The sequence below is a fragment of the Ciconia boyciana genome, chromosome 22, assembly GCF_034638445.1.
Source record: "Ciconia boyciana chromosome 22, ASM3463844v1, whole genome shotgun sequence".
In the NCBI taxonomy this organism is placed as follows: Eukaryota; Metazoa; Chordata; class Aves; order Ciconiiformes; family Ciconiidae; genus Ciconia; species Ciconia boyciana.
The window spans coordinates 6,128,494-6,154,577 of NC_132955.1; the positions used below are offsets into that span (position 1 = coordinate 6,128,494).

The 26,084-nt window shown below is 44.1% G+C and overlaps 1 protein-coding gene across 6 annotated transcripts in view; it reads left to right on the top strand.

The window, feature by feature from the left end:
* Nucleotides 1-3,382: 3,382 nt before the first annotated feature.
* The window catches only part of NSF (N-ethylmaleimide sensitive factor, vesicle fusing ATPase), an 82,156-nt gene continuing 59,454 nt past the window's right edge, over nucleotides 3,383-26,084 (top strand). For 2 of the 6 annotated variants that reach the window (XM_072885921.1, XM_072885920.1), the window contains exons 1-5: nucleotides 8,249-8,304; nucleotides 8,781-8,844; nucleotides 16,917-17,002; nucleotides 23,050-23,149; nucleotides 25,900-25,939. In XM_072885921.1, the coding sequence (XP_072742022.1) occupies nucleotides 8,264-8,304; nucleotides 8,781-8,844; nucleotides 16,917-17,002; nucleotides 23,050-23,149; nucleotides 25,900-25,939 (331 nt within the window). In that variant the 5' untranslated portion in view covers nucleotides 8,249-8,263. Of the gene's footprint in view, nucleotides 3,520-8,248; nucleotides 8,305-8,780; nucleotides 8,872-16,916; nucleotides 17,003-23,049; nucleotides 23,150-25,899; nucleotides 25,940-26,084 lie in introns of those variants that run through there. The other 4 variants (XM_072885924.1, XM_072885922.1, XM_072885923.1 and 1 more) reach the window with 4 other exon arrangements.

Genomic DNA, 26,084 nt, shown 5'->3' on the forward strand with positions numbered 1-26,084 from the left:
TTTGTGTTGCAATACATCTCTCTCCTTTCCAGGTGCTAGCCAGCCTCCAGCCTTGTTACTGCCTTCAGCGCAGGGCCAGCCAGCAGGTTCACCGGGAGGTTAGCGGGGCGAGCCTGCCGCTGCCTGCACAGCACTGCCGGGGGGCCGGATCCTGCCCAGTGTGCCTCCTTAAACCCACCCAGGGAGTGGGGCAACCCTGCCCGCCCAGGGACTCAGGACGCAGATGTTGTGTCTGCTGGAAGCCGGAGGTGAAGGTCTCGGCTCCACAGCCTCCCGCTTCATCCCTGGCTCCCTGCCCTGGGGAGGGGCTGGCTGTGGGGCAGAGCTTTGGGACGTGCCCTGGTGAAGGCGCTGGCCTGGTTCAGAGCCTTGTGCCCAATGTGCTTCGAGGTGCAGTCCTGTCACCCAGGGAGACAAGTGGCAGCGGGAGCTCAGGACCAAGCGGGGGTGGGCTGGGGTCCCCTTTGGTCCCGGATTGAAGAGGAACCGGTGCAACCTTTGCGTTTGGTTTGGGGAGCTTTGCTTTGCTTTTTTTTTCCCGTTTGAAATGGTGAAATACCATTGTCCCCCTTGGAAATGGGGGAGCGTGGCTGCTCCACCCCCACTGTCCCCTTAAGTCACTATTTCCCTACAAATTCAGAGGTCGTATTTCCAGCGGTTGTTTCTGCAAGAGACTCTTTCAAGGCCACATGGCAGAGATTTGGGATGCTCAGAGCAGTGCAAATCCCTCCAGAATTGTATCATTCAGCCAGAGTTCACTGCTGGGGGTGCAGCAGCACCAGCCTCCTCTGGGGAGGACCCTCCAGGCCAGACACCCTTACCCACTGCAGAGGAAAAAGCTGCTTCAGCAGACGCGGGTGTTCACCTGCCGGTCTCACAGCCGCTTTCGCATGTAACAGAGGCCGGGAAGCAAATCCCCTCCAGTGAGAACTGCCCGGCAGTTACCTGCCCGAAGCCGCGGGGTTATCTGCAGTATTTAACAACCACTTTTCAGTGATGTTGTTTTCTCACAAACGGAGTTTGTTCCCTGGTGTGCAGCATCCAGTATCACACACAGAGCCCAGATACCAGTTTATTCCACGTTTTGCGCAAGTCCGGGTGCTAGGTGGTAACTCCACAAAGCTAGCACACCAATCATTCGAACAGGTACAATATTTATACAGTTTAGTTATACATATGCATAAGCGATTACATAAAACACTTATTGGTCTATATTTCCATACCTTACTCTTAAAGCCACAGTACTACCTTAGTGTTCTATGCAGGCTCAGACGTGAGGGGTCTCTACTTGGGCCGGGGTCTCCGGCTGAAGGGGTGTGATTTTTAGTATTATAATGAGGATAGTTCCCGTAAGGGTGCTTCTTCTCACACTTCTACTAATGAAGTCAGATTGTTGTCACAATGTTTCACTCAGCTCACATATTTCTTGGGGATGTGTTTCACTCCCAAGGACAGTAATTCTTGATCAGACGTTCCACATTCCAGCATGAATCCCCCTTATCAGCTTTATGTGTGCCTTGGCCTTCCACCAGCTCTAGTGTACTTCTCACATCTGAATCTTCCCACATAGCTGTATAATACTGAATTTTAATTGACTATGTTTAATTGGCTACAATGTTTCCCCGGTGCAGTGATTTCTGTTGGGGAAGAGACCTAGACGGAGAAACTCTGCTCAGCTGCTGTGCAAGCTGGAAGAACATGGTCTCACTGGGGGAAACAATTCTTGCACTGTTTCGATCTGCCCACAACAGATTTAGGTATCGACACCCAATTTCTTTATCCACCAAGTGCTGCACTCATACTCTGCACTGAGGTACATCTGTGGCCTGAGGTATCGACCACTTTGGCCCACTGCGTTAAAGTGCCCCCCAGTTTTCCATGAACTTGGCATTCCCCTCTGGGTTACAGTTGACATTGCTACTTGTTCAAGGCAGCAAACTGGCAGTTAAAATCAATATTAATATTTTATAATGTTGTCAAAGCCCTGTGGAGGAAGTGATGTAACTGGCTGCTAATGATTAAACTCGCTCCCTGAATTGATTTCCAGGCTCTTGAGGTCGGCTTTGGAGACAGTATTGAACCTTGCTTTGGCGTCCAAGTGTTTGCCACCTTCCTCCCTCAAAGCAAAGTCAAGACTGAAGACCGTAATTGGAATTTCATTCTCCCGCAGAACATTACACAGGGGGACGCAGCTCTGCGAACAAGCTATTTTCATCTCTCAGCATGAGACAGTTTATCCAATATGATCTGTTGCTTTTAAGAGTGAAGCACTATTTCAACCAAATCCCCCATACGGATCCATATGCAGAAGTCTGGCTGCAAACATTCAGTAAGTGCTCAAACAGGACCAGGCTATGCCAGCTCCATGTAGAAGCAAGAGCTGCAACGAGCAGAAGACACCCACGTCGTCAGCGAAGGCCTAGCAACGGGCTTTAGAAGCCCCAAGTCCTCCCTACCAGAGAATGAGGTTAACTCCAGGCTTTGACATGTGCTGAGAGACTGGAGTAGCAGCTCCAAGATCCCATTACATGACTTTCAGGCTTGCATGCACCTGTAATTTGTAGCATAAAGCATAAAAACATGCCATTAGTATAAGCTAGATGCTGTTAAATGGAAAGCCACTTCAGAGAAAGAGGTAAGCTGTTGGGTGTACTACTGGCGGAGGCCACGGCACCCCATTTAAAGTACCTAATAGCTGCTGTATGATGCCCTGTCTATTTGGAGCAGTTCGACAGATTTAAAGTCCCTTTTATTCCACAAAACACTGTAAACCCCCTGACCGAACACTGTTGAGGACTCCATGCTCAGGGGCTCAGAGACGTGAGGGGTCTCCAAGCCCTGACAGACCCCTGCCGATGCCAGTCCTGCTGCCGGCGGGGGGTCTGCCCGGAGGCCTGTCCCCCCTCAACTCTCGCACCACAGGGTCGCGGCCCCGCCAGCCAGCCCAGGCCGCCGCCCCTTCCCTCAGGGCAAGGCCTGACCCATCCCGCCCCCTGGCCGGGGCAACATCCACTGTCCGCAGACCCCCGCCCCGCCTGAGGCCGGCTCTCCGGCACCCGGGCCTGAGTGCTGCGGTGAGGCCCCGCACGGCGCTACCGCCGCCGAGCGCGGTACCGGACGCCGGGCGCCCCCGGGGCGCAGCCCCCCCCCCCTCGCCCTCCCGCCGTGAGGAGAACAGCGGCTCCTCCCACACCGCCGCGCGCACGGCCCAACCGGCCAATCAGCGTTCCCAGCTGACGTACTGCAGAACGCCCTCCCCCCCCGCCGCTAGGCCAATGGGCGGGCGGTACCGGGCGGCGGCCGTCAGTGCCTGGGCGCTGCGGGCGGAACGGCCAATCCGAGGCCGCCGGCCGTACAGGGGGCGTCACCGTCCCGCGCCCCTCAGGGACCCGCCCAGCCCCCCCGCGGCGCCTGCGCTGCGCCGCCCCCTGGCGGCTGCGGGGCGGGACCGTCGCTGCGGCGCGGCTGTCAGGCGGCGCGGCGCTGCGGGCTGGGCGCAGCGGCAAGATGGCGGGGCGGGTAAGTGGGGGGGGGGGGGAGAATAGGGACGGACCCTTCCCGCCCTCCCCAGCTCCGCCACTACTCCCCCCTCCGCTTCTGCTCCTCGCTGGGCGCCGGGGTGGTTCGGTGGCTTCTCGCAGCTCCGCTGCCGGGGTGGTAGCTCAGCCCTGGGGTGGTGTGGGGTCCTCTGAGGGTGCTGTGAGGCTGTGGTGACACCCTCCCATTGGTGTGGGGGGCCCTGAGGGTGCTGTGAGGCCGGGGTGGCCCCTCTCCCCTGTGGGGGAGGACTGTAGGGTCCCCCAGGGGTGCTGTGAGGCTGAGGTGGCTCCTTGGTGATGTGGCCTGTGGGGCAGGAGTGTAGGGTTACCTCAGGAGCACTGTGAGGCCAGGGTGACCCCTGTCCCTGTGGGGCAGGATTTTAGGGCCCCAGGGGTGCTGTGAGGCTGGGGTGACCCCTTGGTGATGTGGGGTGTGCGGCAGGACTGTGGGGTTCCCTCAGGAGCGCTATGAGGCCAGGGTGACCCCTCTCCCTGTGGGTGTGAGGCAGGATTTAGGGTTCCCTAAGGGTGCTGTGAGGTTGCAGTGGCCCTGTGGGATGCAGGGCAGGATTTTAGGGTGTCCTAGGGGTGCTGTGAGGCTGTGGAGATACCTTGGTGCTGTGGGGTGAGCTTCTAGGGCTCTCTCAGGAGCACCATGAGACTGAGGTGACCCCTCTCCCTATAGGGTGTGGGCAGGATTTAGGATCCCCTAAGAGTGCTGTGAAGCCCTAGTGACCCCTTGGTGCTGCTGGCAAGATTTAGGGTCCCCTAAGGGTGCTGTGAGGCTGCAGCAGCCTTCAGGCCCTATGGGGAGCAGGACAGGATTTTAGGGTGCCCTAGGGCTGCTGTGAGGCTGTGGTGACCCCTCTCCCTGTGGGTTGTGGGCAGGGTGCTCTAGAGATGCTGTGAGGGTCGGGTGACCCCTTGGTGCTCTGGGATATGGGGCAGGATTGCGGGATTTCCTGAGGGCCTCCATGAGGCTGGGGTGACCCCATCCCCATGGCGTGTGTGGCAGGATTTTAGAGTCCCCTAAGGGTGCTAGGAGGCCCTGGGGACCCCTTGGTGCTGTGGGATATGGGGCAGGTTTGTAGGGTTCTTTGAGGCCCTAGAGAGTCCTCTGCCCTATGGGCATCAGCCAAGCATCATCCTGTGATGTGGGTCCAAATTGTGTTGTGTTAAAACACACATTAAGGGTTGTGCAGTGATTTTATCCCATATTTATTTAAAAAATAAAAAATCCCTTATCAGTGACTGCTTAGATAACATCAGCAAGTGGCCAGAAAGACCTTAAAATGTGAAGGAACAGTCTTGCCTGTCGCATCACTTTTTGTAGTGCCTTGTATATCCCTTCTGTTTTCAGGTGTCTATCTCCAAGTGTTGCAAAGTTAAGTGCAGGTGCAGTTAAGATTGCTCTTCTCTTTGCCATGAGCTCAGTCATGCTTTGCTGCATATCAGCTTGTGAAAGTCGCATTTTTCATTAATGTCTGTCTCAGGCTGAAGTCTTATGTCTTGGCCAAACAATTCAGTGATTGAGACCTTGGAAAATAGGTTTTCTCATAGTTTTTTGTGTTATGGCTTGTCTGGTGGATACAGCGACAGATGGTGCAGTGGTGTGATGCAGAGCAGTGGAGGTTAGAGCAGTGGTGAGAAATTTGGCCCAGTGATAAGCTGTGCGTCACAGGTGAGCAGATCTACTTGAGTGCCACCTCTAAAATGCTGCTGATTAATGGAGAAAAAAATCGCATGTTTTGCGGTCTCTCTCTTAATAAGAGCTTTTCTTCTGTCCCTGCTCCAGATATGTGGTCTCACTTTCTTCCTTGCACCTTTTTTCTTCATCTCACCCTTTGCAGCTAACCCAGGAGAAATCTGTGTCTTTCGACTAGCTTTTTTTCAGCTTTCTGTTGCCAGAAACGGGAGCCCAGTGCTTTCATCAGTGGTAAGATCATTTTAGCCATGATGAACGTCGTTCTGAGACTCCTTGTAGCCTAAACCAATCTGGCTGCAGTGGTCTTGTCTTACCCCCTGCTCACTCGCTCCCCTGAGCCTGCCCTGAGCCTTTTCAGCATGCTAACTCGACAGAGAAAACTATCCGTGTAGTTTGATGAGTTAGTTTTCAGTTGCTCGAGTGTGCTGGAAAGGCTGAGTGAATGGTCTGAGTGCTGGAGATGGTGACTTAGGATGTGGGGAGGAAGGAGAGGGATCAGCCCCAACTTTTTCCTGCTGCCATGAGCTTTTGTGCTACTAAACACCTGAAAAAATGTGCCTTTATTTGTCTGACTTGGAAGCCTGGTGGAGGAAAGGGGGGATTTATGCAAATTTAAGAGAAAGACTGGAGCCTAATTGCCTTGTAATCTGGCAATTCGAGTGGGTGATGCTTTCCTTGGGTTACCAGGAAGCTTACTATTCAGTGTTTTCATGATTTATCTACAAATATAATTGTTGCAAAATTATCAGATTATTTAATGCTGTGAAGAGAGTTCTTAAGCAAAGTGTTTAATATAATTTTCTGAGCTTGATCCATTCTTGCAGTGTGTTGAATGCTGTTAATGTAAATTAACAAACAAGCTACCTGCTCCCTCCAGCTTGTATGTGGGATAGCAGCAGCTCTGAAAAGGATGCGGAGGTCAGGGTGAGCAAGCAACAGCATACGTTTCGGATGTGACGTTGGAGCTGTTGTGATCCTTGCCTGTATAAATAAGGAATAGTAGGTAGGAGGATGGAAGTGTGTGATATCTCTAGGTACAGCAGGTGAGTCTGATACTGGAACACTGATGCTATTCTGTTGTCAGTGTTTTTAAAAGGTGCTTAAACCTGGAGAATGGGTAGAGAAAGCTTCATTGACTACTTCTGGCCTGAAAAAATGTCCTGCAATGCAAATTAGGGCTTAGCCTCTTTTATTAGACTCAAATGATTTGATTTGTGTATGTATACTTTTACAGGGAGAAATGAATGGCTTTCCTGATGTAGAAGAGAGACAAAATCTTTAAATTTGTGGTAATGTTTTAAATAATTTAGACAAATGATAAGCCAAATCTTATTAATTGTCTAGTGCTGTTTCAGGTATGTTACTCTACTCCCTTAAGGGCACTGGATTTCCTCAATCACAAGGAAGAGACCGTGATTAATAGTGATTGAAGTTTACAGGAAAAATAGTTTATGATGATTAGAAGTAATGGCTGTTTCAGTTATAATTTATTCTGTATCTCTCTCTGCGTGGTAATCATTAAGCATGCAAACAGAGCACTGAGTCTTGCCAAGACATCAGCCAGCATCTACTGCAGAAGAGGGAATGGCGTAAAGCTGTCTAGCTCTGTCCATAGTTGTTTATGGATTCCTTGTACCCAGACTGGACTTCTGGAAGTTAGCTGGTGCTGTCTGTAGCTAATTGATTTGAACCTCACTAGGAATTAGTTCTCAACTTGATGTAGAAAGGCCAGATGATTTCTCTGCCTTGTTCCAGCCAATGTCAAGCTGTTGATCCAGAACGAGCTGCGTTTCTGCCTGTGCTGTACCAGATTGGAGAGCTACTTGGAGAAATGGTGTAGGAAATGAAGCAGGTCTGTGTGGCTGCAGCTTTACTCTTGCAAGCTGGCAAGAGGTCTGGCTTTCTTCAAAGAGGAAATCGTGTGTGCTGAATGTTGATTTGGTAACGTGGATGTTGGTGATGATCCCCTATCAGAGAGACTGGTGTTTTTTTTTCTTGAAGGAATATTACAATTTTGTAATAGCTGCAACTTCTTCACGATGATTAGAAATAATGGCTGTTTTATATGGTATAAATGGTATAACACCTTAATTTTTCTTTATTTGCTATTCTGGACTCATTTGGAGTGGTATTGCCATTAGCCCAGTGATAGGGGACACTTGCCTGTTTGCTTCTCAGAGGAGAGTCGCATCTGTATTGGGTTGGAAATTATTTTGGTTTCACTCAGGTACTAGTAGATGTTGGTTTACCTTGCAGAACTGTGCCGTTAACTCCTCTAGAAGAGCCTGTGACTTGAGCAGGAGATGTATTGCTGACACCTGCTGAAATCAGCTGTCAAATTGAGAGAGTGTAGCAGTAGTGGGAAGGGTGATGAAGGACAGACTGTATCCCTTGATATTTCGTGGTGCTGAAGACATTGCTGAGCTAACACATGCTCTCTTGTACTCCTTGCAGTCAATCCCAGGACAGTTTTAGGTTGGATAGTTTGGTAGGAACTTTGAAATAATGAGGGTTGGATTTTGTGTTTATGGGTTAAAGCTGTAAAGTCTGATTTTTGCTAACATACGGAATCAGCCTTCATAGATGCAGGCGTCATCAGGCAACTAAAGAAACATTTGTGAATCAACTCAGTTCTTTCTTGTAGTGTGCTGCTGATCATTCTATCATCACTTATCTTTTTTTAGTGTTTCCTAATATGTAATATGAAGAAATAGGTTTTTAGCAATGTTTTAGGGAAATGGAAGAAAACTAAATCTGAATCTCTGTTTCTGAGATCACTTCTGCAACTGTGTACCTGTCTTGTGAAATCATCGCAAATAGACTTGTATCCTTCTTACAGGACTTCTGCATTATAAAAACCCATGCTAAATTATTTAGAATAAAATTCTGACAACCATGTGAACGTTTGTGGGCATGGAATATCTGGCTTTTGTCATCTTTGATTAATTTGTTGCTTGGCTTAGTGTTGCAGAAGCAGTGTGTCCAAAGCTTGTACCTGAAAAGACAACACAACAGGGAGATGTCAGTGCTGCCTCCCCATCTCCAGTTTTGGGGGTGCTGGTATGTCACACCTCTTTTTTCACTGTGAAAATGAAGGGCCAGAATGACGAAATTTTTTTAAGAATTTTTCTTAGTAGGAAAAATCTGTAAAAATCAAAGAATCCTTTTGAGGATCATTTCAAGTGTGAATTTCTTAAATATTGCTTTTTTCTTTTTCCATAGCAGAGCAAGATCTTCTCTCTTCCTATCCTCTGTTCTGTGTCCTGTACCTTAGAGCACAGAGGTCATTCAGCAGAAGACCCTGGCTATGAATTTGGAGGAAGTTCTGCCATAAAATCAGATCTGCTTGAGTCCACAGAAAACAAATCCTTAGAAAATAGCGGTACTTCTATTTTGCTAAATTACCCACCAGGCAGGACATGGTTTACAGTGGAATAAAACTATCATTGATTCCTTTCTTTACATGAAAATGTACAAAAAACCTGAATACTAAAATATAGGTCCTTATGTCATGTTTTGATCTTTTTTTGATCCAGGAGTTGGCAGATACTGTCCAAGTATACTCACAAGAGAGGACAAGCTTTAGGACGACCTGGTGCAGTGAGTGCTGGCTGATCCCTGAGCTGTGTGAGAGAGCGATGATCATAGTAACTGCAATACTTTTTGGAGGGACGGGGTTCAGAGTGTGGTCTCTACATGAGGCAGTCATTTGCATAGCTGTCAGGATGCTGTCTCAAATCAGGGAAGTTCTCTGGCAGCAACTGGAGTTTTGTGATTAAATTTCCATGTTGGCCATCTTCAGAAGTTTTTTTGACCTCCAGGAATTGGAAAGTTGTGTTGGAGAAGATCTATGAACAGAAAAATTCAAGCAAGGAACACAGTCGCTACAGTTAATAGAAAAGCTTTCAACACAGTATCCTATTACTCTGCGTTTGAGCCAACTGATACTACTACTGCTTGTTAAATCAAGGCTGAATATATAGTTCTTCAGGCACTCTCTTGCCCTGCTGCTGTGCTGGTATGCTCTTTCCTGTGTACGTATGTCAGATACTCAGTTCAGGAAGGTCAAATATTTGCAGCATAAACAGATTTAACACATATCTCTAGTCTCCTGGGATGCAATAAAGCAGTGACCTTCTATCAAAAAATCTGGAGTAATTTATGCCCTAGAGTTGTGTCAAATTACATGCTTTTTCTGTAGAAAATACAGAAATACTTGCAAGGCATTGCATCTTAAACACAAACTGCTTATAATTGGGTAGTGTTTAGTACATTAGTCTCCTGGAGAAGTTTAGTGCCAGATGCAGCCCATCAGCGGTGAGGTAAATTGCAAATACGCAGGGATAGCAGCATCTCATGCTTTCACAAGGCAAATTCCAAGTTTAAGGGGATATTTTTAATCTTGTCCCAATTGTTATTGGGTAGCTTTTCTAAATAAATGGGAAGAAATTTGCATCCATTAGGTGTCCTCACAGCTAGTGTGTCAAAATCATGTGACTTGCATCCTAGGCTGACATCTTAGACATTGTTGTGTGATGTTTCATTCCTTTAAGCATTTTAAAAAGAGGTTTAGATGAAACAAGGCAAGTAGCAATTCCCTGTAATTAAATTGTTGATCATCTTGGCTTGTGGAAGAAATGTGAGGCAACATCCACTCCAAAAATGGATGTGTTAATTACAAATGCACATATTCTGGGTCATTATTGCTTAATTGGAAGGTGGAGTTGACGTTCATGCTAAACTGTTAGGAAACAGCTTCCCGGTTATATGGCACAGCAGCACAGGTACAGATGTATTTTCTGAAATCACTTTACCGATTGTATTGTAAAGAACTGGTGTGGGGAATGACATCTTTGGGCAGAGCAACCATTTAGTTAGATTGTAGATGCTATGTGATACTAGTAGCTTGTAGAAGTTCTCCTTTAGTGCACTTGTTTCTCCTGCTCTTCTGGATCAGGCAAACCCTTCAGTCTTGGAACTGTAAATTGTATTTCTGATAACATTGCACAATAATGGAAATAGTACAGCCAAATTCCCAAAGTTATATATATCTTCTTAACTGTACTGGGTAAATTAGTGTTGGAGTTACAAAGCTCCTGTTGCAGCACTGAATTAGTTTGGCTGTAAACTTTGCAAACAAAGGGTAAGCAGCAGTCACCACCCTAAAAAACCAATATCCTCTAATTGCTAAGATAGACACTTCCGTTCTAATAAAGTGGCTTTCATGTGCTAAGATGGAAGTAATTTCTAGATTACTGCCGGGGCCCATGAGAGGAGTGCACGTCTGCTATTAGATAAAGAAAGTGGAAAATGTGTTAAGTGTATATTGCATATAAAGAACTGCCAGTGAAGACTAGTTGGTGTCTGTATTGCTAAGCCCCGCTGACGACTGGGCTTGACCTTCTTTGCTTATACAGATAACTTTGTTATCAGATGAGAAAGTTAGAGGTGGGGCAGGCAAGAAACAATGCGGGGAAAAAACGTTCCCTGTTTCATTTCCAGCCCTGGATGGTTCAGGAGGTGGTGATGTGAACTCTTCCCTCTCCCATATTTTAAGCTGTTTCAGCTTCTGCGTCGGCCAGCAGCTGGTGTGTATGCGGCGTAGCCGTGTTCGCCTTGGTGCCTCCTTGCTTGCCTGAGTGAGCACGGGGAGGTGATTCATACTCGTGGGAGTGTCACGTTTGGGGGGTGTGGGAAGGAGGGTTGCATCTCATCGTTGTTCCTGTCTGGACTCTGTATTGAGGCTGTCTTGGTGTTGGCTTGCTCGAAGTTCCCTGGCTTTGATAAAAATTTGAATATTAATTCTGAGGTTTTAACTTTCCTAGTGTGTTCCTCTTCTAATAGGAGAAGCAAATTGGTATTTATGAGCTTGTTATCAAGAGAGAATGCAGCTCCTTCCTGACAAGTATAAAAGCTTCCAGCAAAGTAAACTAGAGGTCAAATGGAGCAGATGGAAAGGCTGGTCCTGAGCATCCAGTCACGGCTGCTTGTCCCAGGGGACAGCGTGCTTAACCTGCCAGGCACAGCAGGGCTCTTTCTGGAAAGGAAGCCTGTCTTGCCAAGCCTACTGTTCCAGAAAGTTATTTGTAGGTGTTTGACCTCTTCTTGTAGCTGCAGAACTCTGGAAGCTTTACTCAAGTATTTTTTTTGGGATGTCCAGGAAAACCTTCTGGAAACTAGTAGCTTTTTTTTTTTTTTTAAATTTTAGAAACAGCGTTTAGGACATCTGTTGCTGGTCCCTGTTGAAGGCATCATATTGTCATTCCTTTCATAAATATTACTGAATGCCTTCATCAAAGGAGTTTTGGTTTTGTCTTTCCTGTTTCACACTATAGGCTATTACAGTCCTGGCTTCCTCTACTGGTTAGGAACCCTTTCTTAACTGCTACTCATTAGCTGCAATAGCATAGCTATCATTTTATACCAATTTCTTCTGTCCTTTAGTATAGAGTTGTTTTTCCTCTCTGTTATTCAGCTCCATGGTGTGCGTGTGTATATGTAGAGAGAAAGTAGCCATAATCCGCTTCAGGCTTTCCTATGCTGGGAGAGCTTGATTTGTCTCCTTCTCCCAGGCTATTGCTGACCCAGCTCTGCTGCAGCTCATCTTTCTGTGTGCTAGTGCTGGTGTTTGTCATCTGTGTGCAGCTGGCTCCTGATGTTTGCAGTTTTAACGTTCATCTCGGATTCTGTTGTCACTCGGTCCATTGGATCTTTATATCAAGCAATGCTTCATTCATGTCTCATCTTGGATAATGTAGGGTCTACGTATCATCTCCTCAGTTCCCTGTTTATCTTCAGAGCTCCTTTAATACCATAATTTTTCCTTTCAGTATTCAAACTAATTTTATTTGCAGACTTTTAGGGGTGAATGAGTGTTTGACTTCGAACGCCTTTGGGTCAGCCATGCTACCACACAGCTAGCAGGCAGGCACACATCTGCTCAGTCCCTAGTGAATATGGACTAAACTTTCTTCCTGAGAATAACTCTTGCACAGGTTCTTTGTTGTCCTCTTCTCTTGGTGATGAAGCTCGGTGCTTAAAGGTACTTTGGTGCCTAACAGCTGTTATAGTAGAGCTTAGATGCTTTTTGGAGTGGGGCTCCCCATTTCTACGCAGCTGGCAGTGGGCTCTACAGAGGAAACTTAAATTTCTAGTACCCAGAGTTGTCATGTTTCCTAACGCTTGTCTGCCAACATCGGCGCGACAGAAACTGTATGTATGCATATGCATGTATGCGTGTATATCTACGTCTATACGTTTTACACAAAAGAAAATTTTAAACATATAACACTAACAATATTTGGCTTATACAGACCCTGTAGAAACAGTGCACAGAACAAAACCTGCCTCAGCTTTAGAAGCTATTTCATAATCTCTTGGGTAGGATTAGGAAATTAAATGAGTAAGCTGTTTCAAATGAAGAGCATCTCTGCCTTAGCATTTAATATTTTAGCTCTTCTATTCAGTAACAACTGACAGGTGGTAGTGCACTTCTATTATGTACCACCAACTTATCTCCTGTGGGGTCTGAGTAATGGGAAACATGCTTTTCTTTAGCTTCCTCTGTCATCAGCCTTAACAATTCACAAATATTAACCATATTTTTGTACTATGTGCTCGCCCACACAACAATGTGATATAGTGTACTATGTGTAATATTCCAGAGATTTTTATTATTCATTCTCTTCCCCAGTCATATTTTAAACCAGCAGTGCTTTCCTTTTGCTTTGGATGCTTGTCTTGAAATTCAGAAAGAGAAAAAGATATGTTTTATGTATGTATGAAAATACCTAAATAACTTAGCATTGCTTTCTGGGCTGAGCTCTCCTAAAATGCAAGAACAACTCAGTTTTGTATTTTTGTGGAGGAGAACTGGAATCTGTGCAACTTAGAAAAAAAGTCTCTGAAAGATTAGACCTTATGGTGGTTATTTCTATTATGAAGGTACGTGTTCTTTGGTGCAACTTTTACTTTGTAAAAGTAAAATATATCAGCATCACTGAGCCTCCTGGTGCTGGATTTTCATGGTTAGCATCAGCTCAGTAGCAGAAGAGTAGAGGCAACATTACTGCTTTGTCATAAATCCAAAGGTGAGGTCCTTCACGTTTGTCTTTCAGCACGAGATTTATCAGTGCATCATGCGGTCTCATTTTTCTCTTGGTAAACAGAAGGAATATTGGAGTAGAACTCTGCGTAGACATAGATTTAATAGCAGATGCTGCATAACCGTAGATGGTCGTGCCTCTAGCTGAGGATGCTTTAGAACGAAGGCACTGTCTCAGATCTGGAGTCACCTCCCTAGAACTTTGCTGTCCTTGGAGCCTCCTCCTTGGGTAAACCAGAACAATAACTGGAGGCAGGGAAGCCTTCTTTTGCTACTTTAAGCCTAATATAGATATATTGTGGACACGGGCGTAACTGCAACCTGTGAGGATGTCTATGGGTCACCTTCAAACTAATATTGACAGCAGTGTAACTGCAGCAGATGGCATTCACTGTCAGCTGCAAGGTCTGCTCTAGTGGTTTGCTAAGAGCTGAGCTTTATGTTGCCTTGCCTAGTTGCTAGCAGTAACCTACTAGTTAGCTTAAAATTAGCTTGTGTAAATTTACTTGAAGATTTCTTAGAAATACTCTGAAGAATTTTGCTTCCTCTGTTCCCTGATGTGTGGTGTGCAAGTGCAGGCCATAAGAGTGTTGGATGGCAGAGAAGGGGAGAGGGTGCAGGGTTCCGGGAGTCCTGGGAAGCTGGAACCCAAAATGCAAGAGCTTAAAGTGTTCCTTGACAGGACTACCGCTGGCATATGACAGCCTTCCAGGCTCCCGTGGCGCATGTTACAGCTTTGGACTGCTGCATTTATGCCAGAAAAACTTACTCAGGAGCAGCCAATGCCCACATCCTTGCTGTGGCATCTCAGTTGCTTGACAGACAAGACAAGGATCCCTGTGAGCAGTAGTTCTGGGGATATGAGCCCTGTGGTAAGGAGAGGGGAGGTAAGAGAAAGCCCCTGCAATTCACAAGAACAATGTGTTCCTCCTCCTTGTCTGGGTGCTTTCCAGTTTAATCATCATCTCCTAAATGACCAGATTTCCTCAAATTGTCCCTTGTACACTCAAGAAAACCTGTGTCCATTGAGTGATGCCCTTTTCTTGCATGAGCTGTATTATGTTAAAAACGCTTCTGTATATTGATAATGTATCGAAGTTCTGCAAAATGGTCTTGGAGCTTGAGGAGGGCATATACTGGAGAGCTGGGAGCACAGCGTAGATTATGGATACGGTCTGAAATGTTTGTTATTGCCAAGGGAGGAATGAGCTTCTGCCAAACACCCCAGAAGGAGCATGTGCCAGGCTATCGGATGGCTAGCACAGTCAGTGCTGATACTGCTGCAGAAGCAGCTACATTATTTCATGTCGGATACCCAAGGATGTTTTGCCACACATCTATCATATTGTGGAGCTTGCAAAAGGAGCGCTTTGTGCTGGATTTGAAATGCATTTCTTTATATTCATGCATTTCCTTAAAGCAAAGCTTGCACGTTCCCAAACGCGGACAGGAATAACACAGAAGAATGGCAACTTTGCCAGGCGCTTGCTGTTAACATGTAGGAAGCAGTTTGTCAGTAAGGATTAAAAATGCGGTTGAGGACTAGTGCTGTAAAAAGGTTTAATCCAGGAGCTCTGTGTTCAGTTTTCTCGAAATATCCTACCTAATGCGTCTTATCAGGGCATGCCCTTCACAAAATAGTCCCCTCGCAAATGGAAGGAGAAATGATAAAATGGTGTGTGAATGATAAAATTTTTGTGTGAAGTGCCCAAAGATGGTGAGCCTTAACAGGCAGGTTGTATATTTCAGAAGTCCACTGATGTTCATATATTTTTTATTACAAGAATATTTAATTGAGTCTCTTATTACACTTCAGATTCAGGTAGATAAATCTGTTTCAAGGCTGAAAATGGAATCCTTTTCTATTGTCACATATATCAAGGGCAATTGAGCATTATTCAGTAAAAATAATGAATTAGTCCTTTTCTAAATAGCAAGTGCTCCAGAAGAATTACATTACGACATAAAAAGTTGATTTGAGCTATAGGGCAGGCTTGCTTCAGTCCACATAGAGATGAATTTTCTCTGATTCTTTTCTCAAACAGCCCAGAGGTATAGGGGGGGAAAGGTTGAGCAGGATGTTAACTCATGGGAAATTATCTAGATCTGTGCGTTAGGATCAGTGCATTTCCTTCTCTTGTTGCTGGGATTTAATGGTGTCTTAAGAGAAAATCCATTCTGAATTGCTTTTAGCAATAGGTTGACACTGACAAATAGTTTCTGTTGCACTGCCTGCAAATTTGTATCTGACAAAGAAAATAGTTGTGCTTTGATTCTAAAAATAACATCCTGGGGGGCTGAGTTTAGCTTTTCTCCAAATTTTTTTTTTTTCAGTCTGTAGGTAATGTTAGAGACAGCTTGCCTTTTCCATCCTTTTCTCCACTTCTAGAGGCATTTTGAGCCCAATTTTCATCTTTCAACCACTGTTTCATGGAATAATTCTGCAGAAGCAGGTTGGGTTAGGAATGCAGGAAAGGGCTCTCTTCAGTACTCCTCTGCTGCACTGCCCCTGTATGCTATACGCTGCCTTGTAATGGGATGGGGCAGCCTGGCCTGAGAGTGGTGGTATTTGGTTATTTTAGCTGCTGATTCGTGAGTAATAGTGGAGGGGAAAAAAATTGAAGAGATACTCTTGAAATAGGATTGCTCATTTGACACTAGAAAAAAAAAAAAAAAAAGAGAGGGGAGGACACCCCCACAAAATTTGTTGCAGTAATTTTTTTAATAGTGATAGGCTGGAAATGACTGTTCAACTTAATTTGCTTCTGTTTGTTACTGATCTGTGTTGTTTTCTATAGAGTAGGAAATATTATTTGCATTGTGATATTTCTTTTGAGAAGTTTTATAGAGAGATTCTGTGGAGTTGGATAGCAGCTGGCTGAGAATTAAACCTTCTCGCAGACTTTCAGTGCTGCCCTGTACTGCATTGTTCAAAGTATGTATACCCAGAATGGATGTGCTCAGATTTCAGTTTTCAGAGTAAAGTAAGGGAAGAAGAAAGGTAACATCTTTATTCTACTCTCTTTTTCCCATGCAGCCTCTCTAACCGAGCACAGCAATGTGAGGTAGGGTTACCCAGGGTTGTAGTGGAACTGCTCTGTCTCTAGGCTGCTTTGCCTTACCAGCTTTCAGAATATCCCAATGTCTTGTTACTTGGCAAGAAATGCCTTCTAGTGAATGCTTTGCTACCTGCTGGCATGTTGCAGGGTTCAGGGAAGTTGCATGAACACCAGGGTTTGCTAGCAAGTTAATAGCATTTGCCTTGCAGGCTTTTTCCTAGGTAATTTTTAGGTACTTTCCTAGGTATGATAGAAACTATGAAGTATACTAGACTCACAAAATGCAGAGCTTTTGGGTAGAAACATCTGCATCAAACAGAAGTGTTTGGAGAAACCATGAAGAGAGAGGAGCTTGTCAATGCCAGTGGACTATGCTCTCTCAGAGTATGTTAATACTCGTGAGACCTATTTGTGTTTTATGGATTTACAGAAGTTTTGAGGCTTGGCTTAGTAAAGGAAAAATAAAATTTTATTTGATTTTTTTTTTCCTCTCCCTCTCTCTCTTGTAGTCTATGCAAGCAGCAAGATGTCCCACTGATGAACTGTCATTAACCAACTGTGCTGTGGTGAATGAGAAGGACTTCCAATCTGGGCAGTAAGTGTGCACTGTTGATTTTTCAACTTTTAACCAAAAAGGAAGTGTTTTCAAAATGTGGATGGAGGTGGAATGAAATTTCAGATTTGGGAAGGTGAATACAGTAGGTTCATTAACAAAACTTCTGTGTCTTTAGAGACCAAAACTTTAAATGTGCCTCTTTCTCAGAACTGGAGATACTAAAAAAATGGTAAATTTTTCTCTTGAGCATTTCTTCCTTGGGAACTGGATCTGCTTAACTAATTATAATCATTATTTTAATGAAGGACTTCAGGCCTTTTTTGATCTTTTTTTTTTTGTTTTGTTTTTGCTGTTGTTCCTGTTACATAGTTAGAATATTTGAACTATTTCAAGTAGATTTTTATCATTTAATTGTGTTACTAGGGGCATCTTCTCACCTTCACATCATATTGGAGTGCTGAGCAGAGTCAGTAGAAACGCTCTGTTGTTCTAGGGGTTTTCATGCACAAGAACAAAAGGGGAAGGCAACCAGAGTGTGGGCACAACAATTTGGATTCTTTAATTACAGTTCTGTGGTGACTGATAGAAGCTGACTCTGGCTTTTACTTTTGTGAGAAAAGTAGAAAACACATTAATTTTTCAGCTGAGCCCACACAGAAGGGCTTTGTATTAAAAGAAGCCAATTCAAATAATTAGTTTCCTTGCTTTGCTGCAACTGTATGGTGGCTCTCTAAAAGATTTCAATATGTAGATTGTAGACAGAAGTAAGTAATTTCAGCAGAAAGAGAGAGCATCACATGCAGCAGAAGGCAGAAGAGCTTGGGTTTGAAAATGGGAAAAAATGTTAAAAAAAGATATTGAATGATACACTTAGGGCCTTAGCATGAAATACCTGGCCCAGATGAATTCTGCTAAGGATGGAGAATGAAGTGGCTCTGAACTGCAGGGAGCAAGGGAGCGATGTGTTTTAAGACTTGCCTCTTTTTGTTCTGTCAGTCTGCTGTGCTGCACCCTGGAGAGCTGTCCTGGCCCTTCAGTGATTGACTGAACTGTGATTTCACAAGCTCACCTGTAATATAAAACACCAAACCAAACCATGCCCCCACACCCCCCTAAAAAACCCCAAACAAGCACAACTTTTAGAGTCAGAAGCAGACAAAAGTATCTGGGTAGGCTAGTGTCCTAGTATCTTCAAATGATGTTTTTTCTCTAAGTAGATTTTTTTCAAAGTAATTGACTTACAAAAATACCTGAACTGAGCATTGTACCTCATACATTATAAAAATGTTAATTTCCTCAAATATGAATGTCCTGGAGGGATCCAGCTTCCAGACCTGCAGCAGCTGGCTGCTTTCCTTTCACTCAGAGAACCCTTTTTCATCGCATTTATGGAAGCATGCAGGAAACGATCTCCTGAGACTTGCCTGGTAAGCAGGCTGGCCATGATTCTGGCTGTACTGATTCTCCCCAGGAGAGCTGCTTATTTCTAGAAATCAGGGCTCATAAAGAAAGCAGCATATGTTTGGTTGTGAGCAGATGCTATAAATCGCTTTGAAAAGTGTAAGACTAGAGTACAGAGAAACATCATGATATTCAGCTACTACTGAAGGATGTAGTCATTCTGCTGCATTGCAGATAGACTGAGCAAGACCGTCCTTACGATCTGCTGCAGTAGGTTGCACACAGTCAGCAGATTTGGTTTATATCGTCCTAACCGTCACTGGCTGCACAGAATATTTTTTGGTAACAGTTACACAAAGGGCTTTGCTTTACCACTTCCATTTGGTGCTCACTGTCTAGAGCTGGGAGTTTGACCTTGGATCAGTGAGATGGTTTATCCCCAAGATGCTGCTGTAGATCTTTTCATCCTTAATTTTCTGCTTCATGCTTCGTTTTCTGCATCCTGTAAGTTGGACAAGTATGAGTCACCATTTTGGGACGCATGAGTTCATGGGATGCAATGTATTATTATAGTACCGTGTTGGTTTGATAAGTTCCACCGTCTTAAGTTCCTGTGACGTACTTCTATCTTGAGGACTCCCAATGTATTTTGGAGAGAGAAACAAGTGCTGAAAACACCCAGGCAGTGAAGTGGACAACAGTCTGGGAGGAAGCCAGGGCAAGTTATCTCAATGGCAATTTTTTTAATTGACTACTGACTACTTTTGAGAACTGACTAATTATTCTTACCTTTTATTCCTGCCTTTTACATGGGAAGACCATCCCTCTTATCTCATGCCGGTTTAGTTGTATGAAGAGCCCTTGAGGAACCTTGCTGAATAATTGACAGGGGTTTCCAAACATGCACCAGAGGAATATCTGCCCATATTGTTAAGATGCTTACTGGCACCTTTGCATAGATACGTAAGTTATGCTCTCCCTTAAAAAAAGCTATGCTCTTTCTTCATGAACATAAAAACTAAGGGACACACAGGTTAATATTATCTATTATAGCTTCTGTTGGTTTGCTCAGCCTGGCCAGCAGACTTACCAACCGATAGTTTCCTGGGTGCGGTCTGGAGCCCTTCTAAAGAATTGGCATCAGAGCCATGTTTTGGTTCTGATCGGTTCAGGCAAGGCTTTACACATGAGTTAGAGCAGCAGTTTCATCTGTTAGAGCTCTTGGGAGATATCTGGCCCTGGTGACTCATTGTTCTTTTAGTTCGTTTTTAAGCAGAAGCTGTTAATGAGGTTGAGATTTCCCCCATATGTGTCCATGAGCTCTCCAAGCTCCTTCCTGGTGAACATCAATGTAGGAAAATGCATTTTTCCTGCTATTGCCTTATTTTGAACATTCTTAATACAGAGGTTGCTTACAGCCTGTTGGAGACTGCCTGCTCCTGCTGTCTTTGAGAAGAAACACGGTTGTTCCTGTGCCTTTTGCAGATTTTTCTCAAAGAATCTGTCAGGATTTGACCTTTCTTAATCTTCTCACTTGGTGAGAGATTTCTTTCAGAAAGCTGATTCCCACCCCCACCCCCTTTTTTTTTTTTTTTTCCTTCCTGGCATCCATTTGCCTGCTGTCAGGCTCTGCTGTCTTTCTGGTCTGCTGGAAACGTTTTTGGTGAATGGTATGCTCCAATATAGTAATTTTAATTTGTGTATTCCCCCCCCCACCCCCCCCGTATTTTTACCAGGTTTTAAGGTTTTATAAGGTTTTATCCTTATTTGCTTGCATTTTGCTGCTTTGAAGTGAAACCCAACAGTGGTGGAGTTTATTTCTTCCTGCGGAGATGCTGAATCTATGCACATTGAAGTCACTGTTGTGTTTTGAGCCAAACTTAGTGCACTGCTCAGGATCCGTCTCAGTCTTAAGAAGCTTTAATCTTGGGTCTTTTACTGTCTGATGAGCTGCTTCTGGTAGGGTGTTATTTGTCATCAAGTGTATTCTTGGTGAGGTATTCCAGTATCATAGCTGGAACTTGTATTTTGCCTACAGGCATGTTTGTCTAACACTCTGCAACATAATACCTTGCTTTCCAGTTGGTTGTGTATTGATATTAATTTGAATTACTCAGGCTGATACACTCTGTGCTGGAAACCTCCTCATTTCAGTCCCTGCTTCCTGGACAGCTTCTCTATTTTATCTGCTGCTCAATTTAAAATGAAACAGTCCCTGGAGCAACCATTCAGTCTCGGAAGGATCATCTCCCTTGGCCTGCTGGCAACGCTCTTCCTAATGCAGCCAGAGATGTTGTTGGCTGTCTTTGCTGCAGGGGCATGTTGCTGGCTCATGTTCAACTCGTTGTCCACCAGGATCCCAGGTCTTTTTCTGCAAAGCCACTTGCTAGCCAGTTGGCCCCCAGCCTGTACTGGTGCATGGGGTTATTCTTCCCCACGTGGAGGACCTTGCATTTTCCTTTATGGAACTTGATGGGATTTGTGTCAGCCCAGATCTCCACCCTGTCAAAGTCCCTCTGAATGGCAGCAGAATCAGCAGGTGTGTCATCTGCAGACTGGCTAAGGGTGCACTCTGTCCCATTCTCCTGGTCATTAATGAAGAATTTAAATATTTTTGGCCCCAATATGGACACCTGGGGTAGGCACACCACTAGTGAACTGCCTGAAGCTGGACTTCATGCTGCCGATCACAACCCCCTGCGCCCAGCGGTTCAGGCAGTTTTCAATCCACTGCGCTGCCCGCTTACCTAGTTTGTATTTCATCAGTTTGTCTATAAGGATTGTTGTGCGAGGCAGTGTAGAAAGCATTGCTAATGTTGAGATAAACAATATCCGCTGCTCTCCCTTCATCCTCAGAGCTTGCCATTTCATTCTGGAAGGCCCTCATATTGGTGAGGCATGATTTTCCTTTGTAAATCCGTGCTGACCACTCCCACTCACTTTCTTGTCCTTTAATATGTTTGGCTTCCAGGATTAGTTGCTCCATCACTTTGCCAGGGATTAAGGTGGGGCTCACCAGCCTGTAGTTCCTTGGATCCTCCTTCTTGCCCTTCTTGAAGATAGGAGTGATATCTGCTTTCTCCCAGTCCTCAGAAACCTTCCTTGATCATTGTGAAGCACCAGTAAATGTCTTGCTCTCCCTCTGTAAGATTTATAGGGAACCATACCACCTCTAACACGTTTCTGGATTTATGCTGGGGGCAGGAGGAGATGGAAAAGGAAGGGTGCACATCCCTACAGCTGGGGTTTTAGGCAGCTAATGGGTGATTTAGGGCCAGAACCAGTGAAGAGTCAAATCACTGGTCCACCTGGCAGAGGAGGTACGTATCACTGTGTGATATGTTTAAAATGCTTTCTTACCCTGATATGCCATCAAGCACTAGCAGTTCCTGGAAAGGTTTTGCAAGCTTCCCTGTCTGTTTGGGCTAAAGCTAGTGATGTCTATTGTTTTTGGCTATGCAGGCCACACATTTCCTCTAGTCTCAAAGGGCCATATGTTCTTTCCTACCACGTGGCTGAAGCTGTTATGCATACACGGTGTAGCCAATGTATACATGTGCAGCAGATCTGCTTTTGGATGGTGCTGGATTCACTGTGTATATGCAAATGAAAATATATGGAGCATATGTGCATGTAATACATTCACTGCCAGGGAGGGAGGATGGCCAGGAGTGTGGGCCTTGGCTGTTAGCATAGTTCGTCTAGCCCTTAGTTTCTGACCATGGATGAGAGGGGAACGCCAGAGGTCGTGTAAGTTGGTGACCTCATATACCCTATGGGTACTTAAAGTACAAGCAGCTGTGGAGAAGAAGATGAGGTGAAACCTGATTCCACCATCGCCCCTGCTACCAGTGCACACAAATCCCATCATCCTTTTGTTTTGCTTTCTTATGCCAAAAAGAAGTCTGACTATCACATGATAAGAGCTACCAGGCATAGTCTGAGGATAACTGTAAGCAGCTTTTGAGTATCTTTGTTCCTGACACCTTAGCTTCTGAGAGTGACAGACAGGCACATGCAATTACTTTGCTGTGTCTGCTCCTGACTGTATTGTTCTGTTTTTATAACAGTGTTCCTGGTCTTCAAATGCTGTCTGAGTTCAAGATCTGTTGCTCACTAGCAAACAGGAGGGGCAGCCTCAGTGCCTGTGTGATTTTACTTTTTGTACAGAAATGCCTTCCATTTTTTTTCTGCAATCAAACTTCTAAACAATATGCCAAGATCCTTGTATAGGCTTTGCATCTATTTCTTGTTGAAATAACGGCTGGGGAGTACTGCTTTTATTGGGGTAAAATATTGATGCTTTGGTGATAGATGCTTGAGATGTGAAACTAGTGTTGATTTTTAGATATAGCAGCCTTGGTCTTTGTGGTTATAGTTTGGTTCTCTCACATCGTATAGTGCAGTTCCTGAAGTAAAGGGCTACTGGTGGGGGAATGTAAATAGTAATTATTAGTACGATGTCTTGAAGTTGGGCTTTGAGATAACGTTATATCACTGAAGGTGATGAACTCCTGTGAAAAACTGCTGTGTGCCTGTGTCATGGTGTATGTCTAAAGCTTTTGTTTTTCCCTTTATAGGACCAGATATAAGCTGGCTTGTTTCTTTTGAATTCTCACAGCACTGTGAGCAATGCAAAATCCTCTAGGGTATATATCCAAGTAAAATACTGTTCTCTCTTCTAGACATGTTGTTGTGAAGACTTCTCCCAACCACAAATACATTTTCACTCTGAGAACCCATTCCTCAGTTGTTCCTGGCAGCATTGCGTTCAGCTTGCCCCAGGTACTGTACGGTTTGACTTACTCTGCTATGGAATAAGCAAAATCTCTTTTGAGATCAGGATTGAAGCTAACTATTCTAATTGGAGGGAGATTGGAGGGAATGTATGCTACAAAATTGATTTCTGACAGCAAAAATTCAAGGAGACTTTTACTGTAGCTGAAGCAAACTTGCTTATATTACTTTGATCTGTTTTTAGTGCATGGTGGTAAAAATACTAGAAAAGGTCTAATTCAACCTTTTAAAGAAACACCAGAAACAAAGTATTGAAAAAAGAAAAGCCTAAGCAATGTCTGCTTTTGTTTGTGAATTTTATTGTTCCCTGGTTTCCCTTGACTTTAAAGGGTTTTCTTTGCTCTTTTAAAGACCTGCAGGAAGTTTTATTGACTATATTCAGTCATTGTTAGTATTTCTAGATGAAAAGTGCAATGTAATGCATAAAATGGATTTAACTTGTCTCTTCTTTCTTAATTAAGTCAAGTTATCACATGTTAAATGATGGTTAGGATAAATAATTGATACAATTAACTTCTAAATAGAAAAATTAACCTGGTAGCCTTTAACTGGCTTACACAGTGAATCTCATAATGTAAAACTGCAACAACCATGGTCACTGATTTAATGGTATAATATTTTCCTTCTGGTAACTGGCCTAGAAGTTGGGTGTCTTTGCTGCAAACACAAATTTTTTTTCCTCAACAGATGACTTGGCATAGGCCCCAAAACTTCTCTTTGCTTTTTTATGTATTGTTCAAGTTCAGATTTGTCTGAATGAGTGGGTGAAGAGGATGCTATGTTAACCATATGTCTAGTTATCACTTGTGATGCCTAAACTGAAAACCAGTTATCAGTAGAAGACATTTGTATTGTGGGGTTAAAGTAGATGCATTCATGGTCTAGGGTTGATTTTTGTAGATTCCAGTAGTTACTTGTAGAGCAGGGAGAGCTCTTCTGCGAAGGAATGAGGTAGGTTGCTTACCCCTGAAAAATGACTATGATAGCAAGTGTTACAGCTGCTGGTATAGGAATGTTTTATTTCAGTATTCCTGGTGTTAGGATTTAATTTCCAGTATTTCCTGAAGCCTTGGATAATTGCAACTAGTGTTACACAAAATGTGTGTTTACCTCATGTATTCACAGAGAGTCATGTAATGTGCAATTAGGCTCTAAGACCTCCAAGGAAGTCTGTTGTGTATTCATTATGCACATAAAGTTCTTGACCACCTTTATTCTGTAATAATCTTAACTCTTAGGCCTAAATACCAAAAGCCATGAAAAATTTTATATACTGCAGAGCCCAAAAGGTGAAGGACCATGCAGCAATGACAAACTTCTTAGCAGAAAACCCCCAAATGAACATAGGAATTGAGCTATATCTCTTGCCATGGAGAAGATCCTAACTAATCTCTATAGCAGAACTTGGACAGCTTTCCCTCCTGTCCTGAAATTTGGTGAAAGGCTTAACCTGGAGGGTTTAAGCAAAGCCCAGTGTTTGCAGGAGTACCAGTGTGCCTGCCCACCATCCTTGCACTGGTGGTCACCAGTGCCTGGTGAAGCTGAGTTTAGGATATCTTTTGCTGAAGAATTGAAGTGTCAAGGGGAGGGGGAGAATTATTCCTGGCCTTGCAGGTAAATGGTGGAGGCTGTGAAGCATGAGATTAAATATGGAAACATAATTTGTTTCCGCTTTCTTGGGAGTACCACTAAGTACACGTAAGACTTCCTGCTCTGGGCTTTGATTTCTAACAGGTTGATCTTTGTTTCGGCAAGGGAATTTTTTCCTTAAGCTTGAACCATGAACATATTGGAGAGGGCATAGAGGGGGAAATTTCCATTTTTTTTAAAAAAGGTCATTGTATTCCTTTTCCCAGACTTGTTCCTTCCAGATAAAAAGCCAAACACAAATGACCATAAAGTACAGCATTTCAAATGCAATCTTACCAGAGCCTTGTGTAACGATACTTACATATTTTTGTGATTTATGCCTCTCTAAGGCTTAGATATTTGAGAGACTGTGAATACTGCATAGCCTGAGATGTGGACTGTAAATACACACTAGCGAACCTGTAGCACAAGGGCCATTGGAAAAGTACCATTTTTGCAATTATCAAGCCAGAAGTTTTGGCATAGATTTTGGTCATAGATTTTTGTGTCACATAATTACTGAACCATTTCTCACTTCTCATGCAGTTCTGTGCTGCACAAATCTTTTTAGAGGAATTTGAAGGGACTGAAAGGATTTGAACAGTTCCATTCTCACTAGTTCTCTGAACAAGTTTTGTTTTAGATAATTTTATAACTTAAAGCACATTACAACTATGTCCTGCAACTAGTATATACATGTAAGCTTTTAAAATGATGATGGAGTGTATAGCAGCCTTTCTTGCCTGTTGTACTACCTCTTGTGTGATCAGCACCTGAGCTTTGGTAGAAAATGAGCAGAATGACAAAAAGCTCTACCTACTACAATAGCTTCTGCCTCTGAGATGGTGAGGTGACCAATCACATGGAGGAGGTTGGACAAAACAGCCTCCTGAGGTCAGAAAATAGAATTATTAATAGAATTGATTCTGTGTTTTTGACTTGTTTCCTGTTAATTTGGGTGTCTTTGTAAGATCTCATTCTGCCCTTTTTTGTTGCTTCTTAAGGTTCTCATGGGGGAGCCTGTTTTTCTGAGTGAGGGTGCTGAGTTTGAGTAGGTGTTTGTTCTAGTGAAGGACAGGCTTTCTGAAGTTTTTCTCTTATTTTTACAGAGAAAATGGGCTGGACTTTCCATTGGACAAGAGATAGATGGTAAGTCAGTCAGCAGCATGATCATGACGTATGTTTATAAAAAGCTGAATTCTGTGTTTCCATACTGAAGTGAAACTGAATTGGAAAAGCTCAGATCTTCAGCCCTTCTTCAGGTAATGTGAGGCCCTCACTAGTGAAAGGGAGT